At 59.3% G+C, this 21,440-nt stretch overlaps 1 protein-coding gene across 15 annotated transcripts in view; it reads left to right on the top strand.

The window, feature by feature from the left end:
* MEF2D (myocyte enhancer factor 2D) overlaps positions 1-21,440 on the top strand; it is a 107,395-nt gene that overhangs the window by 56,476 nt on the left and 29,479 nt on the right. For all 15 annotated transcript variants that reach the window (XM_074566258.1, XM_074566270.1, XM_074566267.1 and 12 more), the window contains 2 exons: positions 11,526-11,935; positions 18,714-18,917. In XM_074566258.1, the coding sequence (XP_074422359.1) occupies positions 11,882-11,935; positions 18,714-18,917 (258 nt within the window). In that variant the 5' untranslated portion in view covers positions 11,526-11,881. The remainder of the gene's footprint in view (positions 1-11,525; positions 11,936-18,713; positions 18,918-21,440) is intronic.

Genomic DNA, 21,440 nt, shown 5'->3' with positions numbered 1-21,440 from the left:
GGGAGCTGAAGGCAGCGCTTTGTCCCCGCTTTGGCGCGTTGGGTTTTGCGACTTGCAAGTCATGGACATCCTTCGACGACCATAGCGAGGGCGCTGGCAGCGGGGACCTTGCTGGGCTGCACTGGGGGACAGGCACACCCCGGGGTGCACCCTCGGGATGGGGGGCGCCCGAGGAAATGGGGGGAGATGTTGTGGTCTGTGTCCTCCTCCTCCACCCCCCCTTTCCTCCCCGTGGCATCAGCACTGGCAAAAGTCCCTGCCGTGGGTCTGGTTTGGGGTCGAGAACTGCTTCAGCTCCCCACCGGCACGGGGATGACTTTGACAGCCTCCTGATTTCCGAGCGCAGGATCCGACCCCGAATTCAGCTCTCTCTCCTTCTCGCTCTTTTTTTTTTTTTTTTTTTTTTTTTAATGAGTCAACCTCTTCATCTGTCATATTAAACCTCCTCATTACCAGGTATCTAAATTTTGCTCTGACAATAGTGACAGGGGAAGCTGCGATATCATTGCCACGGCGCGGGGCTACGGGGAGCTGGCAGGTGGTTATTTCATGCCCTGCAGGGAGCCGAGGGGGTGGGCGACGGAGCCGGATAATGGGCTCTCGCTTCCCTTCATTTAGAAAACCCTACTTAGTGCAGAGGGGAAAATTACCCTCGGTCTCCAGCTCTGGAGCTGGTGATGGATAGGGGACAGGAGGGAAGGGGAACGGCTTCGCGTGGTCCGGTTGCTCCTCCCTGGGGATGGAGGGTGGATGGGGATGGAGGGTAGATGGAAGGGGAGGATGTATGGGGATGGAGGACGGATGGGGGTGGAGGACGGATGGGGATGGAGAGTGAATGTGGGTGGGTGGGGGTGGATGGGGATGGAGGGCAGAAGGGGATGGAGGGCAGAAGGGGATGGAGGACGGATGGGAATGGAGAGTGGATGGGGATGGAGGCTGGATGGGGATGGAGGACGGATGGGGATGGGTGGGGATGGATGGGGATGGAGGCTGGATGGGGATGGAGAGCAGATGGGGATGGATGGGGAAGGAGGGTGGACAGGGATGGACACTGGGTGGGGATGGAGGACGGATGGGGATGGAGAGTGGATGCGGGTGGGTGGGAATGGATGGGGATGGAGCGCAGATGGGGATGGATGGGGAAGGAGGGTGGATGGGGATGGACACTGGGTGGGGATGGAGGACGGATGGGGATGGAGAGTGGATGAGGGTGGGTGGGAATGGATGGGGATGGAGGGCAGAAGGGGATAGAGGCTGGATGGGGATGGAGAGTGGATGGGGATGGATGGGGATGGAGGGTGGATGGGGATAGAGGCTGGGTGGGGATGGAGAGCGGATGGGGATGGAGAGCGGATGGGGATGGAGGACGGATGGGGATGGAGGATGGATGGGGATGGAGGGCAGAAGGGGATGGAGGGGGGATGGAGATGGAGGGGGGATGAGGGCAGATGGAGGCTGGATGGGGATGGAGGACAGATGGGGATGGAGGATGGACGGGGATGGAAGGTCAGTGGGGATGGAGGGCAGATGGGGGCGGATGGGGACAGAGAGCAGATGGGGATGGAGGGCAGATGGGGATGGAGGAGAGATGGGGATGGAGGGCAGATGAGGGCGGATGGGGATGGAGGGCAGACAGGGAGGGAGGGCACACGGGGCTGCAGGTGGCTCAGGCCTGCCCTGGGCAAGTGGTTGGTCCCAGCTGGGAAAGGGGATGCTGTGCCTGTGGAGGGGTGCTGGGGTCCCCAAGCCTTGGTGCGCGCACCCGGGGAAGGCACCGAGCCACCCGGGAGACCGCAGCCAGGCTCGGGGTGACGGCTGACCCCTCCATGAGGATGCCACCGCCAAGGTCGCTGCTCAGCGTCGCGGGGCTTTTCTGGCGGCTGCATCACCCTTTGCAGCCTGCTGTTCCCGGGGTGCTTTAAAGGTCACTTTAAGAAGGGGTTGTCCATCCCCTCCAGTTTAACGCCACGTGGCCGGTCCATCCCTGCGGTGTCTCCCTCTGGGAGAAGGGACCAGCTGCCACCCTGTGAAACCGTGCGGTGTGAGGCGCTGCGGGTCCCCGCTTGTCCCCCAGCCCCGTGTGCTTGTCCCCGCTGGAGGCCGTGTCCTCGCCGTGGCGCGGGGTGAGGACGGTTCCCTGGTTGGCTTTTGGCCAGCGTCGAGCGGGGCCGCGGACTTGCCCGTGACCTTGCCCGGGGCTCTCTTCTCCTGCCAGCTGTGTCCCCAGCCTCTCCTCTCCAGCCCCGTGTCCCCTCCACCCTCCGCTGGCTCCGGTGGCGCGGGGAAGGTCACCGGCTGTGCCCACCGTCACCTGCAGCACCCGACGGACGCGCTCCGGGGGGTGCTGGATGCGATGGCATCCCTGGCCAGCCGCGGTGCGGGACGAAACGGTGCGATTCGGGCTGCGGGGGACCAGGGTGCCTGGTTCGGGTGTTGCCGTGGTGCCTCCGGTCCTTATGCCATCATGGGGGCTGTCACCCTTGGGTGGCTGACACCCTTTTTTGGTGGGTGTTGTCTGGGTCGCAGCGGGTGCACGAGCTGCGGGGGAAGAGAAAATCAACCCCGGTTTAACAATTTCCCCCAAATCCTTCCTTTCAGCCTCCCCTTGCAGGGGCAAATGCCAGTTCTCCACCATCGTTTAAGGGCTGTGCGTTTTTTTTTCCCCCCCAGACTCTGCCGGTCTTGGCACGGCGCGTGGTTTTGTTACAGCTCAGCAGAGCTGGCTGCGCGCTTGGCATCTGCTTTTCTCCAGAGAGCGCCTGAATCTGGGTCAGGAATATATGTGTCTTTTTTTTTCTTCAAATTCCTCGGGGGCCTGCTTGAATCCAGCCTTCGCTCCCGCTCTCCGGAGCCTCCCCAGGTTTGTTACCTGCAGCCGGCGGGACGGATCCTGCACAGGGAGGACCTGAGCCCGCTGGTTTTGCTGCCGGTCCTGGGGAAATGGGGGCTCTCTGATTTCAGGAGGGGTGGCAGCCCGGCATTGGGTTTTTACACCTGCTGGGCGAACAGGATTCGGCCCCGGCGAGGGTTTGGTCCTGCTGCCGAGCCGCGTTTCGGCCGCCTTCCTCTCCCCTCCCCCTGCCTGCATCTGGAGGCTCGACACAGGAACCCAGATAGCATCATCCTGAAACCAGAATAGAAGCTTTGGAGGAGACTTTAGCATGTTTGTGTGGTTTTGATCTCGGTTTGGAGATAAAGAGGTGCTAAACAATGCTTGAGCTGGTGACTCGGAGTCCTTCAGGGGCTGGGGAAGCGCAGGCAGCTGCCCTCCCTGCCCGCTGCGATGCCCAGGACGTCCCTGCGCGGGTCCCTCTCCCCTTCGCCGTGTCCCCCCCCGGGGTGCCAGCGTCGTCTGTCCCCCCCCATCCCACAGCAAAGCCGGCTCCGTCCCGCAGCGGTCACTGGCTGGCGAGGTGACGGCGAGCACCACGCCGGTGGCTTTGCAGGACAGGAAGAGCAACACGAACATGAATACAGATTTTAGGGAAGGGTTCTTTTCCTCCCCCCCCGGCCCCGTCCCATCTGCAGAGAAGAAGGAAGTGGGTCCTGCAGATCCAGAAACCACCAAGAAGGAAACTCAAAAGTCCTTGGTGTCAGCGTGGAGGATATGTTAAAAAAACTCCCGACAATTAAGTCACAAAAGGCAGGCCCGGCCGTCAGCGAGAAAGGAAACAGGAAGGCAAGAGCTGCAGTTAAACAGTCGGGTTCAAGAGGTGACTTGAGCTAAATCCACATCCTTCAGGGATGGAAATCCAGCCCCATCGGCGGGCGGGATCTGTCGGTTTGCGCCGGTGCGAGACCCCGGAGCCAGGGCTCGGAGCCCACGGCTGCCGTTTGCCATTCGGTTTGCGATCGCTTTTAAGGCTGTTTCTCAGCTGGGACTGGAGCTCGGCGCGGGAGCTGCCGGACGCTCCTCGTGGCAGCGCGGCCACGTCCCGCCCCCACTCAGCCCCTTTTCCTGGGGAAACCCGCGGGTTTGCAGCGGGGAGCGCTGCAGCGGGGTGTGGGGCTGCTCTCGCCACCTCCGAAGGAAGCATCGTTGCCACCTCCAGAGCGTCATCCCTCCTCCCTCCGCTCGGTCCTTGCCCCTCCGTGCCCTTACCCCGGTGTGGGGCAGGCAAAGGGCTCGGTGGCGGCTCGGTGCACCCTCGGGTGTAAACCACTTCCCATGGCAGGTCTGCAGCACGGCAGCGTTTCCTAGAACCACAGAACGGTTTGGGTGGGAAGGGACCTTGAAGACAACCCAGTGCCACCCCCCTGCCCTGGGCAGGGACACCTCCCACCAGCCCAGGTGGCTCCAAGCCCCGTCCAACCTGGCCTTGAACCCCTCCAGGGATGGGGCAGCCACAGCTTCTCTGGGCAGCCTGGGCCAGGGAGGCTCCAAGGCGGGGGAAGGTGTCCACGCAGCGTGTTATTGCCGTCATTTCTGTTTGGGGATAAATCCTGAGCCCCCCCAAAATGGTGGTCCCACTGGGCTGGGTGAATTCAGCCCCACTGGGTGCCCGGTTCCCCGGGGGAGGGTGACCGGCAGGGAGGACCCCTCGTGCCGCTGCTTTCGGACCCGTTACCCTCAGCCGGCACCTTGGCCTGATGGAGCCAAGTCAGGATAAACCCACCTTTGGGAGAATTCCTGCAAATCCTGGGTAAAGGCTGGGTTTGTCCCGCAGAGAGAGTGTTCGGTGCCTGGGCAGAGCGGGCTGTGCTCCTCCGGAGCCGTCACCCGCTTTTCTCCCTTCAATTTGGGACTTTCTGTGCCGGTACCAAACATCCTCCCATTCATCTCCTCCCTACGATGACCCGTGTCGGTCCTTTCAGCATCTTGCAGGAGAGCGTTTTTCTTCTTTTCCCTTTTCCTTCCTTTCCGCCCCCCCCAGCCTCCATCCGTCCTTTGAAGCTGCTTTTGCAGTTTTCCCCACGGCCCAGGACGTCCCCGCGGCCCCAGTTTGGGGGATGGAGATGGGGAAAACTTGAACCGGTGCCATGATGAAGCCAACCGATTTTTGCCATCACTGGTAACGCTGGCTCTACCCTGTATTTCTGGAGCGGGGAACGCGGTGCCGCACGTGAGCGCAGGGGCCGGGTGCCGGGAAAGGCGAGGCCGTGCGGAGCTCGGAAGGAAAATAACTTTTTTTTTTTTCTTTTTTTTTGGAAAGGATGCGTTTATTTGCCTTTATTTATCTTCCCAAAGCTTTTTGGCTTCACCTTTTTGATCTTTGCCTTTGCAGCTGCGCAGCCGACGGTCGGTTTGTTCAGGGTGCCGTCGTGTTGAGAGCACAAGGCTTCGCAAGGTGGGGTTTGGAGGGAGGGACGGCTTGAGATCGTTGCCTTCCAGAGGAGCGGCCGCGGCGCGGCTGACTTCAGCGCGGGGGCAACTAAAAAGGGAGGCAAGAAAAGGATCTTAAAAATAGCGGACGGCCACAGAAAGCGGATGGGCCCCTAGGCACGCAGGGAGAAATACGGGGCTGCTCCATAGAAAAGGGACAGATTACGGGGTGGTGCAAAGAACCCTGCCGCTCCTGCGACGCCAAGGTGAAACCGGGCAGAAACAGGTAAAATAGAGCGGAAATGCGTGTAGTCGGTAAAAAAAACCCTGGAAGTAAAGATTTGGAAGAGGTGTCAGCTCTCTTGCCTCCCCAGCGCTTGGAGCTGTGGATTCAGCACCCCCAAATTCCTTGTTTTGTAAAAACATCTCCCAGCTGAGATTCCTCTTTGCTTTTTCTTTCTTCCCCCCATTTGCAAAATGCTAACTCTGCTCCCTCACCCGTCTCTCCAATTTAAAGCAATTTACTTGGAGCCGGGTATGAATTACTCAGCACAGAGTTAACCAGCACCTGCTCATAGTTAATTGGCATGTGTGTTAATTGCTGTGATAGTCATACTTGTGCGAGCGCGCGAGGGGGTGTAGGGCAGGAGGGAGGGATGCGGGCTGCCTCCGTCCCAGCGCTTCTCGCCGTTTCCCCGGGGCGATGCCGAATTTCCCCATTCCCGATCCTCGCCCAGGTTTCCAGGCGCTGAAGAGGGACGGGATGAGTTTTTGGCCCGCGCCGGTCGCTCGGTGCAGCGCCCGTGATTCGCTTTATGGCAGGTTTGTAGGTGCCTTTCCGTGCCCTCGGACCCCGGCAGCCGAGATGCTCGGTGGTTGCGTGGAGATGGTCACCGTGGCGACGGGTACCACTGGGGATGGCGGCATCCTGGGGGGGAGGCTTGCGAGTGCCCGGGCTGCACCCTCTGATGTTTGAGCCATCCCAAGCCTGGTTTAGCGTGGCGCCGGGTCACGTTTTGGGCAAGCCCTGCCTTACAGGGCTGTGGAGATTCTCTAGTGTCTTGTAAGGGGCTGGGCTTAACCCATCCCCTGGTGTTGGTGTGATTCGCTGGGGTGTCGCGGCTTGGGGACATCGGTGCCTCATCCCGCAGGGGATGGAAAGGTCCCGTGGGCTCGGACACCACACGGAGTGGGTGCCTTCTCATCCTGCAGGGGATGGAAAGGTCCTGTGGGCTCGGACGCCACGCGGAGTGGGTGCCTTCTCATCCTGCAGGGGATGGAAAGGTCCTGTGGGCTCGGACGCCACGCGGAGTGGGTGCCTTCTCATCCTGCAGGGGATGGAAAGGTCCTGTGGGCTCGGACGCCACGCGGAGTGGGTGCCTTCTCATCCTGCAGGGGATGGAAAGGTCCTGTGGGCTCGGACGCCACGCGGAGTGGGTGCCTTCTCATCCTGCAGGGGATGGAAAGGTCCTGTGGGCTCGGACGCCACGCGGAGTGGGTGCCTTCTCATCCTGCAGGGGATGGAAAGGTCCTGTGGGCTCGGACACCACGCGGAGTGGGTGCCTTCTCATCCTGCAGGGGATGGAAAGGTCCCGTGGGCTCGGACGCCACGTGGAGTGGGTGCCTTCACATCCCGCATGCACCACGGGAGGGCATGAGCCTTTTTTCCTTGGAAAACCGGGCTAAGGAGAAAGAAGCTGCTGTCACAGTAGGAAGAAAAGATGATTTAATGACTGGGGATATTATATTGAATAAAAACGCCCAAGTTAAAAGTTATTTAGAAGTTTAACTCCTTTTACAAGCCCTGGGCTCCGGGTGCTTGGCTATATATATGTTTAGGTGCTTATATTCCACCTGATCACGGAGAAGGGTTGTGGATGATCCTGATGCTTTGGAGGGGGGAGCAATTAGGGAGGCAGAGCAATTTGCTGGGGGAGGAGCGGGAGCTCCGGAGGTGCCGGGCTGGGTGCGGGGTGGGTGCTGGGGTGTCGGGTGGGAGCAGGCAGGAGCGGCGCCGGCGCGGTGGGCAGGAGCCGGGGGGAGTCTCTCCAGGTTTCTCGCCCTTGCAGATGCTGATCAGAAACTCGAGCCTTGCGGTCGGGCTTTCTGAAACAGCCACCTGGGCAGGAAACGTGAAAATACCTGGGTTTAAAAATATGTTGGAAAATAACCCCCAACCTAAAAACAAATAAACCCACCCCAAAACCCCGGCTCCAACCCTGGGAACATGAAAAAGGAGGAGGTTTAACTCCCCTCCGTGGGATGTTTGGAGAGCAGCAAACAGCTCCATGCTTTTCTCCATCCTTCCTTTTCATCCCATCCGAGGACCGCGCTCGCCGTGGGGTGTTTTCCTTCCCGTGCGGAGGAGAGGGATCAAGAGCATCGCACGGCCAGCTGCCCTTCTCCCTGCCACGACACGCAAAAAAAAGTGCTGTTAAGTCGCCTTTTTTCCTGTGGGAAACTGTATCCAGCGCCATGAGCAGACCCCGAGGCTGGGAGGATGGTCCCCATCCAGCTGGGGGTGCCGAGGCCCCAGGAGTCGGGATTGCAGAGGAGGAAACGTTGTCTGGTGGTTGAAAAAGGTGATTTGTCTCGAAACACCTGGGTTTTATTTGCGGCAGAGGGAGGGGAATGTGGTTTGAATGCCGCCGCTCCCGTGCAAGAAGCACCGGCTCGTGCGAAGCCCAGGGCAGGGACGAGCAGCGCCGGGGTTTTCTCCTCGTTCTTACAAACATCCCATGTCTTTTTCGAACGCCGTGGAGCTTTTGGCCGCAATAGCATCCTGTGAAGAAGTCCCACAACCCAATTGCGTTAAAATATGCTTCCTTTCACTCGGTTTAAATTTACTGCCCGTTGTTCTCCAGTGTTTATTGTTGCTTCTGGAGAGTTCCTCTCTGGTTTGGACAGTAAATCCGCTGTCTTTTCAGACGGTTTCTCTGTCCAAGAGCTGCAGCACAAGGAAGGAATTAGCATCTTGCCTCGGGTCCGGATGCGGAGCTGTTGCTGCTTCGCCCTGCTGCTGGCGGTTTTGAGGATGGGGAAGGTGAATATTTTTCAGCCAGCGTAAAGAAATGGCAGCTCTGAAGGGAAAAGCTGCAAAGCAGACTCGGGGGAAAGTTCCTCCTCGACCAAATTTTCTCCGTGCGTACGAAAGCCTTGCCTTGGCCCCCAGTGGAGCAAAAATCCTTGGGTTTGGCTTTTTCTGTATCACCGGCCTTTGAGGGATGCTCTCATGGCAGCCCGGTGCCTGCATCCTCTGCTCACCGGTGCCAGCCCCAGTGGCGATGCTCTGGGACCCGTGATGCTCTGGGACCCGTGATGCTCGGGGATGAACCATGCTCTGGGACCAGTGATGCTCGAGGGACAGGTGATGCTCTGGGGACAGGTGATGCTGTGGGACCAACAGTGCTCTGGGACAGGCGATGCTCTGGGGCCAGTGATGCTCTGGGATCAATGATGCTCTGGGACTGGTGATGCTCTGGGACCAGTGACGCTCTGAGCACAGGCAATTCTCTGGGACCAACGATGCTCTGGGACAGGTGATGCTCTGGTACCAGTGATGCTCTGGGGACAAGCGGTGCTGTGGGACCAGTGATGCTCTGGGATCAACGATGCCCTAGTACCAGTGATGCTCTGGGGACAGGCGGTGCTGTGGGACCAGTGATGCTCTGGGACAGGCGGTGCTCTGGTACCAGTGATGTTCTGGGGACAGACGATGCTCTGGTACCAGTGATGCTCTGGGGACAGGCGGTGCTGTGGGACCAGTGATGCTCTGGGACAGGCGGTGCTCTGGTACCAGTGATGTTCTGGGGACAGACGATGCTCTGGTACCAGTGATGCTCTGGTACCAGTGATGCTCTGGGGACAGGCAATGCTGTGGGACCACTGATGCTCTGGGACAGGCGGTGCTCTGGTACCAGTGATGTTCTGGGGACAGACGATGCTCTGGTACCAGTGATGCTCTGGTACCAGTGATGCTCTGGGGACAGGCAATGCTGTGGGACCACTGATGCTCTGGGACAGGCGGTGCTCTGGTACCAGTGATGTTCTGGGGACAGGCGATGCTGTGGGACCACTGATGCTCTGGGACAGGCGATGCTCTGGTACCAGTGATGCTCTGGGGACAGGCGATGCTCTGGTACCAGTGATGTTCTGGGGACAGACGATGCGCTGGTACCAGTGATGCTCTGGGGACAGGCGATGCTCTGGGGCCAGTGGTGCTCTGGGACTGGTGATGCTCTGAGGACAGGTGATGCTGTGGGACCGGTAATGCTCTGTGACTGGTGATGCTCTGGTACCAGTGATGCTCCGGGGACAGGCGGTGCTGTGGGACCAGTGATGCTCTGGGATCAACGATGCCCTAGTACCAGTGATGCTCTGGGGACAGGCGGTGCTGTGGGGACAGGTGGTGCTCTGGGACAGGCGGTGCTCTGGGGACAGATGATGCTTGGGGACAGGTGATGCTCTGGGACCGGCCTTTTCGGGGCTGCCGGCAGAGGGATGGGGAGCTGCAGCCGAAGGGCATCCCCCCAGCACCGGCTCAGCATCCCCCACGGCACCGGTGCTGCTCGCACCCGGATGGTCCCTCCCCTTTGCTGCTGCGAGGGGAAACGCTCACCCATTTTGAGAAATAACAATTCAAGCAGCAAATGTCATCCCTGTATGGTTTGTCCTCGCAAAGAGTCTTCCTGCTGGGATTTATGGGGAAAAAAAAAAAAGGGATTTTTGCTGCCCTTCGTCTCTTTGGTCTCTTTCCTGGGCTCCCCTTTTTTCGTCTTCCCTGGAGGGCAAATTGTGGATGGCGGGGGGGCGGGGAGGTCTCGCTGTTCCCCTCTCAGCTGCTCCAACCGGTGCACGACGCGCGGTGAATAATTTTACCCAAAAAAAAGAAAAACCCAAAAAAAAAAAAAAAAAAAAAAGCAGAGAAAAAGATTATAGAGTGACTCACGACGACTCAGTGAACCCCGAAAAACAAGTGTGGGAGTGAGACCGTCAGGGCTTGTTTGCTGTCGGAGCGCGGTGCGATGCGGAGCTGAAGGACAGGGCCAAGGTCGCTGGGGGGTTTCAGGGGGTCCGTGGGTGGGCGCTGCGTGCTCCGGGGTGGGAGAGGAGCAGGAGAAGCTGGGTCAGGGCTGGACACGGTTGAATTTGGGGTGATGGGAGGGGAGGAAAAGTGCCTTTTCCTCCCCCCCCCCATGTTTTTTGTAACAAGACGGGAGGGCTGGGGGCTGCCAAGCGGAGGCAGGTAGGAAGCTATTTTGGGACTGGCTTTTCCCTCTGCCCGGGTGTTGGCATGGGGCACCCTCGCCTGAAATGCAGGGTTATCCCTGCCTTTCGCTGCCCACGGAACCAGGAATAAAAATCACCCGCAGAAAAATGAACTGGCCGGCTTTATCCCCCCTCGCCCCCCGGGACAAATAATCCCCCCGAGTCGATCCCAGATGGATGGAAACAACCGTCATCGGGCTGGTTTTGAGCCCAGCCGAATCCCGGGCTGACTCGGCTTCTTTCGGAGTCCTTCTTCCCCTCGCCCAGAAGAATTAGGTTTCTGTGCCTGATTAGAGTTTTTTTTTTTTTTCTTAAGTAATCAAATAAAGACATTTTAAAATTCCAAATTGAAGATTAATGCAGAAATTGGAGACGGATTTAAATCGCCCGAGCTAATCGCCAGCCACTCGACTGCTCATGACTTTATTAAGAGAAAAAAAAAGAAATAATAAAAAAAAAAAAAAAAAAGAAAAGTCTGGAGCGTCACGGAGGAATAATGATTCACGGGCTCCTCGCTGCCGTCTCCTCCTCCTCCTCGACGAGCATCGCCGAGCCCGGCCCACACACGTGTCCTGTGGCGCGGGTGGTTTTGGGCTCCATCCTTGGGTTTTTTTCGAGACCGGGTTGGATAAATAGGGATTTATTTATTTTTTTTCTACGCTGAGGCTGGTGAGATGCTGGTGAGTTGCCCGGAGTGGTGGGGGATGCCCCATCCCTGGCAACAATCAAGGCCAGGTTGGACCAGGAGCAACCGGGTCTAGTTGAAGATGTCCCTGCTCGTGGACGAGACCTTTAAAAGTCTTTTCCAACCCAAACTATTCTGCGATTCTGAATCGCTTTGCGGCTTTCCCGGCCCCAGAGCTGAGCGGGAGGATGGGAGCAGGGGGGACGGCCGGGGGGGCAGGAGCGGGGACAGCGGCGGGGACGGTGCCGGGATCCTGGATGGGGTTTGGGGACAAGACGGTCTCACTCCTGTCACTCTCTCCTTCTGCAGGTTTCTGAGCAGCCGCTGACGGCTCAGCCCCGCTGGATCCGGCCGCGCAGGAGGATACCATGAACTGAGCAAGGAGCGGCGCAGAATTCCCCCCTTTTTTTTTTTTTTTTTTTAATTTTGCCTTTTTTTGGTTTTGTTTGGATTTGTTTTGTTTCGTTTTGTTTTGGTTTTTTTTTCTCATCTGGAAAAACAAACAACAAAAGAAGCTCCCCCCGCTCACCCCCCCTCCCGCCTTCTCGGCTCCCCCCCCCCCCCCCAACGCTCTTTAATGAAAGCATTTTAAAAGGGGGTTGTTTTTTTTCCCCCCTCCCCTGAAGCGAAGTCGTCCCCGGGTGCGGTGAGGATTTCCCGAGAAGATGGGGAGAAAAAAGATCCAGATCCAGCGGATCACGGACGAGCGCAATCGACAGGTCGGTGCTTTCCCTTCGCCTCCCTCCTCCCGCCTTCCTCCCGTCCGGGTATTTTAATGGTTCTGTTCAAAAACGGCCCATTTCCATCCCATTTTTGGGCCAACCGGGGCTTTTCCTCGCCCCACCCCCCCCCCGCCCCATAAAATAAACCGATGGGCGAAACTCGGCACCGGGGGTTGGATTCAGGCGGTTGCCCAAAACCAGGCAAACGGCCCCATTTTGCTGCAGCCCCCACCCGGGCGTCGCTCCTCGCCTTGGAGCTCCTCGCGCCGTTTCCATCTAAGCGCTTTTCCAGAAGAAAGTGTCTTCTCCAGCTCATTCCCCCTTTTTCTTTTTTTCTTTTTTTTTCTTTTTTTTTTTTCGCTTTCTGTCATGCAGAAAATATATTTCAGTTGACATTTTCCGTGAGGTTTCTCCAACCAAAAACAGCCGCAAACAAGTATCCATTTTTCTGAACGCAAAACAACCCAAAAATTATGCGCTTTTTTTTTGCTTTTTTTTTTTTTGCTTTTTTTCTCAATTGAAAACTTAGACGGGTCCAGGGTTTGGGGTTTTTTTGTTGTTTTGTTTTTTTTTTTTTCCCCTTGCGCTCTGTTGAAGCCAAGCCCTAGACAACGCATGCCTGGGCGTGTGTAATAGAAATACGCGCGTTTATCTCAGAGGGGAAAAGAAAAAAAAACCCGATTTTTCCCCTAATTTATGTGCTCCTTGAGTCGGAGCGGCTTTGCCGGACCAGGTGATGACTCCATCCATGTATTTTCCCCGTAACCACCAGACTTTCAGGCGGGTCGTTTTGCTCCGCGGCTTCCCGTGCTCCTTGAATTTGGCTCAGCCGATCCAAGCCTCTGCCTTGAGTCCAGCCATCGCTGCCGATGCCCCAGCCCGGGCCGGCTGCGCTTCTTCTCTATCGCTTTTATTCCAGAAAAAAGAAAAAAAAAAAAAAAAGGATGTGTATACATTCCTAACGCTTAAAAAGCGGTGAATAACAGAATGGGATGAACTGGTTTGTTGCTGCGCGGCGAAACAATGGAAAATTGCAGGTTTTCTTCATTATGGCATTATTTGGGGGCAGGGGGTTGGGGGGGGATGGGCTGGGCAGCAAACGTTTTTTGATAATGTCCCACTTGCTCCGGGCGCTGTGGGATGGCGGGATTAGCAGGCAGTGGGGCGTTGGGGGGTTGTTAAAGGAGCTGGGGCGTGTTTTACGGGGCAGCGTTGCATCGGGGAGAGCTTTGCAGCTCCTGGAGCCCTGTTAGGAGTTCGGATGAACGGAAAATATTTGGTGACGCTGGAGGTTGATGGCGGAGCCTGGCCCCGTTGTCTAAGCCTTTGGGAAAGGAAAGAGGCGGTTGTCTGCCAAAGGCAGGATCCGAGGCGGTGGGAGGTGTTTTGGGGGGGACCTTGAGCAGCTCTTTGGGGCTGGGCTTGACCTGGGGGGTGCTGGAGACGCAGAGCTTGGCCCAGGTCTCCCCAGCCGAACGGAGCCCGGGTGGGATTTAGCAGCAGGAGGTGCTCAGTGTGGCCAGGGGACGGGGTTTTCGCACCGCTCAGATGTCAGGTGGTGTCCCCAAAGGCCACCTCCGGCGTCTGGGGGACGTTGGTTTTCCCTTAGTGGCCCTTTGTCCCTGTCCGGGACGGTTCTTCCGAAACCCATTGCGGGAGCATTGCTCCCCACGCATCGCTCCCCACACATCGCTCCCCACACATCGCTCCCCGCGCATCGCTCCCCACACATTGCTCCCCGCGCATCGCTCCCCACGCATCCCTTTGCTTTTCCCAAACCCCAGCCCTGTTCCGGTCGGGTGTCAGCGAAGCAGCAGCTCTTTAATCGGTCGCCAGCGCAGGGTTTGCAGAGGAGTCTTCTCGCTGCTCCCTTTCTTTGGGAAGCAGGGAAGCGCCGAGAAGAGAGGACGTCTCGTACAAACGGCTGCTCTGGGCAGCAGGTCCCTGATCGGGTCCGACCATCGCGGTGTAAGCAACGCGGGGCCGGGGCATCTGTCGCCTCCGTAAAGGGTTGATAACCTTCCTGCTTTGTCCCACGTCTGCAATGGCAGGGTCTGGCTTCTGGGCTCAGCGGTGTCCCATCTTACTTCATCTCATTCCCCTTCCCTTCCTCCCCTGCTGTTGTTGCGGGTCGGAGATGAGAAGTGTCCCCTCAGGCCTGGCTGCCATCGCTGTGGGGCTAAAGCTGGCTGAAACTCTGGGTCTGGCAGCATCCTCATGGAGTCATGGAATGGTTTGGGTGGGAAGGGACCTTGAAGACCATCCCGTCCCACCCCCTGCCCTGGGCAGGGACACCTCCCACCAGCCCAGGTGGCTCCAAGCCCCGTCCAACCTGGCCTTGAACCCCTCCAGGGATGGGGCAGCCCCAGCTTCTCTGGGCAACCTGCGCCAGGGGCTCACTGCCCTCGGAAGAAGGAATTTCTTCCCCACATCTCATCTCAATCTCCCCTCTTTTGGTTTCAACCCATTCCCAACGTCCCGTGGCTCCCCTCCCTGCTCCAGAGTCCCTCCCCAGCTTTCCCGGAGCCCCTTGAGGGACTGGAAGGGGCTCCAAGGTCTCCGCGGAGCCTTCTCTTCTCCAGGCTGACCCCCCCCAGCTCTCTCAGCCTGTCCTCCCAGCAGAGGGGCTCCAGCCCTCCCAGCAGCTCCGGGGCCTCCTCCGGCCCCGCTCCCACAGCTCCGTGTCTCTCCTGTGCCGAGGCCCCGGAGCTGGAGGCAGCACTGCAGGGGGGTCTCCCCCGAGGGGAGCAGAGGGGCAGAAGCCCCCCCCTCGCCCCCCTGCCTACGCTGCTGGGGATGCAGCCCAGGCTGGGGGGAGGTTCTGGGCTGCCAGCGCATGTTGCCGGGGTGTGTTGGGTTTCTCACCCCCCAGCGCCCCCAAACCCTTCTCTCAGGGCTGCTCTCAGCCTCCGTGGCAGCCCCCGCCAAGGCTCGGCACGAGGGGCACGGCTCGGCTCTCCCAGGCGCTGAGCAGCCCAGCGCTGCTGAATTATGCATGGGGTCGCATACCACGGTGCTGCTTCTGGAAATGTAGGTCTTGCAGCTCCGGCCGCGAGTGTACACTGGCCGCGGCGTGTGCCGGCACCTGCCTGGGTCAGGAGAGGGACTGGAATGGGAGCAGGGCCTGGATGCGCTGGAGAAGGAGGGATTCACCAATGGTCGTGCAAGGAGGTGGAGGCAGAGCCGCTCTCGACGCCTGCCTTTCCGCTCACTCTGCAAGCGGAGTCCATCAATAGTGGTGTTTCGGGGCCGCCGAGGTGTTGGGAACCACAGGGGGAGTTAAGGTCGTGCTGGGGCTCTCCAAAGCCTTCGCTGGGGGCAGGGGGTGAAGCTCTTCCCACGTGTCTCGCACCCAACCGAGAGCATCGGCGAGTCCGTCCCCGCTCCCGCCCCGGGTCCTGCCTCCCGTGGGTGCAGGGACCAGCAGCCCGCGCAGAGGAGACCAGGATTACAAGCAGAAGCCAAAACCAGGGGAGGAGAGCAAGTAAGAGTCACTAATGTCATTAGAGGAATTACTGGGGGGGATTTGCCACAACAGATCAGACCATCAGTCCTTCAGGGCCAGCCTCCTGACTCTGGCAACCACCAATATGGTCTGCATCAGGGGAAAGGCAAAAATCCCCTGCTAGTGTGGGGCAGTAATTCCTTCCTGACCCCTTTGGTGATCGGCTTATGCCCTGAAGCATGAGATTTGATTACCCTCTTAGACTTATGAGGTTAATTCTTCTGCATGAGGCTCGTGCGCAGCGGCAGGGGAAGGTTTGGGGTTTCTGTCCCGGGTCGTGGGTAGATGCTCAGGGCCGTGTTTGTTGATGCTTTTGCACGTCGGCGCCGGCTAAATGGCAAATCTTTGCTTTTCTCTGCTGGAAGCGGGGGTGCCGAGACAGAGGGACGCTCCTGCGCCCCGTCCCTGTCTGCAGAGGGAATATCCCCTCGTCCGCAGGGGGATGGGTTGGTGCCTTGGGTTCTGCTTGGCTCTGCTCAGGTCGGTGGTTGATCTGGGATAGGTGACCCCCCCCGTTCTCCTTCCTTGCTCCAGGGCAATACCCAAATGACGCCCGTTGCTAGTCTTCACGGCCAAGGGTTGCCCCCTCGGCCTCACCCCGTTGTCTCCGGTCTCAGTGGCCCAGTGGGCTCGTGGCACCTGGCAAGGTGTTTTTTGGCGACGTGTGCCTGGCACCGGCGGCTGCAGAAACAACCGCCCTCGGCTGTTCCCTCTGTCTTGGCGGAGACGCCGTGTGTTTTCCTCTCGAGGGCTCCTCGGGTGGCTTCCAGCGTGAGTCAGAGCAGCGGGGCCGTCTCGGCAGGGGACGGCGAGGCACGGGGACAGCAAGGGGCGCCGTGCTGGGCTGCAGCTGCTGCCAGAGCTATGGCGGAGCAGCCGGTCTCTAATGGGGACGTGGGACCAGAAACGCTGCTGGCATGGCGCTGGGAAGCCCTGGGTTGGTTTTAGACACGGAGCTGTGGGAGCGGGGCCGGAGGAGGCCCCGGAGATGCTGGGAGGGCTGGAGCCCCTCTGCTGGGAGGACAGGCTGAGAGAGCTGGGGGGGTCAGCCTGGAGAAGAGAAGGCTCCGCGGAGACCTTGGAGCCCCTTCCAGTCCCTCAAGGGGCTCCGGGAAAGCTGGGGAGGGACTCTGGAGCAGGGAGGGGAGCCACGGGACGTTGGGAATGGGTTGAAACCAAAAGAGGGGAGATTGAGATGAGATGTGGGGAAGAAATTCCTTCTTCCGAGGGCAGTGAGCCCCTGGCCCAGGTTGCCCAGAGAAGCTGTGGCTGCCCCATCCCTGGAGGGGTTCAAGGCCAGGTTGGACGGGGCTTGGAGCCACCTGGGCTGGTGGGAGGTGTCCCTGCCCAGGGCAGGGGGTGGGACGGGATGATCTTCAAGGTCCCTTCCCACCCAAACCATTCCATGGTTCTGTGATTAGTGCCTGTCCTGTGGCAGGAGCAAAGCCGCAGCTGGGTCCCACCTGAAGGCACACCGTGTGGCAATGGCTGCTGTGTGGTGCCGGCGGCTCGGTCTCGGCGCTGGGAGCAGCCCGGGCCAGCACCCGGCAGCAGCGATTTTGGGTGGCCGAGAGGCCTGGGATGCCACCAGGGAGGAGGAATTGCCGATGACACCGGTGCTGGCCCTCACCTAATTTAATTTGCGTGACAGCGTGCCGCAGCCGGGGCGGACACCGGCAACGTGAGCTGCGCTGCGAGCGGGCGCACGTGGCGGGGAGCAGCGGCGCGGGGTGCCAGGCCTGCACTTTCCAGAGGCGATTAGAGCCAAATCTCGTTACTGCTTAATCATGTCCGGGAGATGGCGGAGAGGGATGGGGCAGCTCCCTGCACCGTGTGTGCCCGGGGCTGCCCCTCCTCTGGGAGATGCTCCGTCTCTCGGGGTGCTCGGTGCCGGACCCTGGTGGGTGCGTGCCGGTGGCGTTGTGGCGGTGGCGCTCGTCGGTGCCGGTGTGGGTGGAGAAGCTCCGGGTTAAGCTCTTTGGACAGTGACCGTAACGCCGTTCACTGGAGTTGAGCGAAGGCAGCAGCCTGGTTCGCTCTCCTCCCTCCACGCTGCAAATTCGAGCTCTTCAGCTGCAAAATCGATGCCGCGGCTGAGGCCCTAAGTGGGGGGTCGAGCCCTCCCCTGCGCGCGCGGGGCGAGGGAGCCGCTCTCGGCACCCGAGGGCACCTCTCAGCTCATCTCCAGCTGCTGCTTCCCCCGCCTCAGAGCGATGCTTAAAGCAAAGCGCTGACCTCCCTGCTGCCTTTTTTCCTTTTCTTGTCTGATTTGCTAAGAAGGCGTTGGCCAAGCATCGCCTGCGCCGTTCCAGCCGGGATGGAGAGCCCCCAAACCACCTCCCTCCCCACCAGCTGGGTCCCGCTGGGAACGCGGCGGCGAGAGCCGAGCGTGGGTTGGGAAACGCAGCCCCAACCTCTGCCCGGCGTCTGGAGCCGGTTTTGGAACCCGCGCCCAGCTCCGTCCCCCAGCCAGCTCGCATGGATCAGTCCTGCGAAAGACGCCTCGTTAGCTCTAACGACAGCTCAAGGAGAGCAGGGGACGAGGGCGCCGTGACCCCGGGCGGGCAGGCGATGCGGAAAAATGCCCCGAGGAGGTCGATGGGGACAGCAAGGAGGTGGCAGCACCCCCCCGCACGGTGCAGGGGCTTGGGGTGCCTTTGGGTAACGCAGCCCCCAAGAGAAGCGGGTGCTGGGAAGCAGGAGAGGGATGGGGTGGGCGAGTGGCGTGGGTGGCTTTGGGGTGACCGAGCCCCCCCTCGTCCCCGAGGCGCTGTGGCACCCGGGGTCGGGTGCTCCGGCGCTACTGCGGTGAGCGGGGACGAGGTCTGCACCGCTTGGATATTCAACTTTAAAAGAAAAAAAAAAAAAAAACAGACAAAAAACAAAACGCAAAAAAAACCCCCAAACCAAACCAACAACCCGCAGCCCCCGGCCAGATGGTAGCTCTGCTGGGGATTTTGCTGAAATTTATTTTCTCTCGATTTGGCAATATGTGATTTCCAACGCTGATGATAATCATCTTTGTGCTTGTGGAGCGTCTGCCTTCGGAGGATCCCAAAATAGGCAGCAATATGAACCGGGTGGAAGAGGGAGGTTGGGAAAGGGGAGCTCGGGGCGGTTGTCCACGTGGGGAAACTGAGGACAGAAGATTCCCTCTGCCTTCCCCTTCCTTTTGCTCTCCTTCCGGCGGTCATCCCAGTTTTCTCCGGGAGGTGTCGGGTCCGTGGCGGCGTGGGTACGGCTTCTGACCAGGTCCCTCCTTGCTTTCAGGTGACCTTCACCAAGCGCAAGTTCGGCTTGATGAAGAAGGCCTACGAGCTGAGCGTCCTGTGCGACTGCGAGATCGCCCTCATCATCTTCAACCACTCCAACAAGCTGTTCCAGTACGCCAGCACCGACATGGACAAGGTGCTGCTCAAGTACACCGAGTACAACGAGCCCCACGAGAGCCGGACCAACGCGGACATCATCGAGGTGAGGCCTCCTGTCCTCTCCCCGGCTTTGCCGTTGTGGTGGAGCCAGGGCCGGGTCCGGCACCGCAGCCAGATGCAGGAGGTCGGTGCAGGGTGGGGATGGGAGCGAGCAGATCTCTGACACCGGGATGATTTTGCATCTTTTTAGTCCGGCCTACAAAAATACTCAATTCTGGGTGGTGGAGTTTGAGGCTGTCTTGAGTTACGTGTTGAGCTGCTGCCGTAAAATTGAGGTGTGCGTTTGCTTTGTGGGGCTTTCCCGTGGTCCGGGCAAACCCGGGATGGTTTTGGAGGCATCTCCTGGGGCTCCTGTGCTGGTTCCTTGGTGCAGCTGGTGGCATCGCCCCTGTGGGTTGTTTCAGACGTGCGCAGTGGGGTTCTAGGAGGGCACCAGCGGCTGAATCAGAGTAATTCGGGTTGGGAGGGACCTTTGGGTGCCTCTGGTCCAACCTCTGCTCAAAGCACGGCCAACCTCAGGGGGAGGTGGCCTTGCTCAAGGCTTGTCCGGCTGCATTTTGGGGGGCTCCAAGGACGGTGAGTCCAGGCTGACCAACCCCAGCGCTGCCAAGGGCACCGTGTCCAAACCTTGCCAACGCCAAGGCCCCTCTCCTCTTCCAACCTGCTGCATCTCAGGCAGCGCACTAAGGCTTCCATTTGATGAAGGAGAAGGAAAACAACCCAACCTACCTCCGAAATCTTGGCTTTTTTGCATTTTTTTCTTCGTGAAACGTGTCTCTTTGAGAGGTTTGGACTTGAAGGTTTCACCTCGTTGTCCGCCCAGTTCCCACCAACGTCCTGATGTGGGAGTGGGCTGAGCTGTGGCCAAGGAACCGGCAGCACCCGCTGGGGTTTGGTGACTGCTCTGCCAGCACAGGGTTGCGTAGGGGGCCTTAGAAATGGTTCAAAAATGTCCTTTTTGGCCCGTTTGAGCCAGGTAGCGCCCAGCCGCCGTGAAAACGCCGGGGTTTTGCAGGCGCGCTTCCCCGTCGCGCTCGTCAGCGCAGCCTCTCCCAGCCTCTCCGGGATGCTCAGACTGCGGCGCTCGCAACGTCGGAACAGATTTGTCTTGGCCTAAAAATACCGTAAACATTTTGGGCAGCGTTCTCTGTTCCCTTATGGTCCAAGATGCAAACACTCCCAAGCCGACAAGTTACACGCAGTCCTTGGCACCCAAAGAAATAACTGTGTTTGCACCACATGAAAAGCTGGATCCGCATCCAAAGCCGAGGAGAGGAACATCGGGAGCGGAAGGATATTGGTGGATGGCAAGAAAAAGAACCCAACCGCGCCGGGCTCGGCACGTCGCGCCGGCAGAGCCGCCTGGGAGCAAAACCCGCCGGGATGAGGCCGCTGGAGCATCCCTCCTCATCCTCGGCTCGTCTTGGAGCAGGGTTAGGGCTGTTCGAAGATTTTTACTGCTTTCTCTCCCAAATCCCCCTCTCCAGGAGACCGTTCCTGCTCCTGGTGCTGATTTCCATCTTCCCCCCAGCCATCTCCCCGCACCCAGGCTTTGTCCCCGCCACCCACAGACCCAGTTTATCTCATCTTTCTTGGTGGCTCCCAGTTGAACTTGACCCTTCCAAGGGTGTCTTGGCATCCTCAAAGCTTCCCCAGCATCAAGCGTTTGTAGAGCCGTGAAGGCACAGGCCTTTTGGCTACCAAATTTGCTACCAAATAGGATTTTAAGTGGATTTTAAGGGGCCACTGCATGCGTCTGCCTCCCCTGTAGCACCCGTGGCCCCTTTTCCGCCGCAGGGATGCGACCCTGGGTGGCTCTGGCAGCATCTGGGAAAGTGTGAGGAGCAACCGGGACCTGGGTGAATCCAGGCAGAAGCCTCTTGATTCCATTTTCCTGGCGGAGGGGGAGCGAGAGGTGGCTCTGTAGGCTTGGCCGAGCCGAGGTCTCCTCTCCCAGCTGGGCCGGGGGGGCTCCTGGGGCCAGGGGTGCTGGTACCACCACCTCCGGGTGGGGCAAATTGCTCTGTTCAAATTATGTTTTAAAACAACAGTAAAGATGAAAATCCCTGCCCTTTTTTTTTTTTTTTTTTTTTTTTGGATCCTGGGGAGGTGCGGCCCGCGGGGGGGGCACTACTGGGAGCACCCCATCGCATGTGGCCCGGGGACGTCCTTGAGGGATTTATCCCCCTGGATGAGTTTATCCTCTGGGATGAGTGTACCCAGCCCCGGTTCAAGAGGGGTTCAACCCCCCGGTTGCCCGTCGGGGACCATCCCCTGGGGTAGGGGGGGGTGGGGGGGGGCACGCCCCAGGGATCAGGATTCAGCCACTCAAACCCAGCGGCTCGCTCTGTTCCCGGCAAAGTCCCGGTCGCTGCAAGCTTTTAAGTCCGAGAAAATCTCTCTTAATGCAGAGAGGGGGGTTTCCTTAATCAGGCGGGGGACAGCTGAGGCCCCCAGACAGGCACGCTGGGTGCCACGTGCGCGCCCGGGCTGGGATCACGCCGGCTTTGCTCCTCGCTGTCGCTTCTCGTTTCCCCGCAGCCCGGCTGACGTGCCAGTTTCTGAT

This window comes from Larus michahellis, chromosome 24 (assembly GCF_964199755.1).
Source record: "Larus michahellis chromosome 24, bLarMic1.1, whole genome shotgun sequence".
NCBI classification, from domain to species: domain Eukaryota; kingdom Metazoa; phylum Chordata; class Aves; order Charadriiformes; family Laridae; genus Larus; species Larus michahellis.
This window is presented reverse-complemented; position numbering and strand designations above follow the sequence as displayed.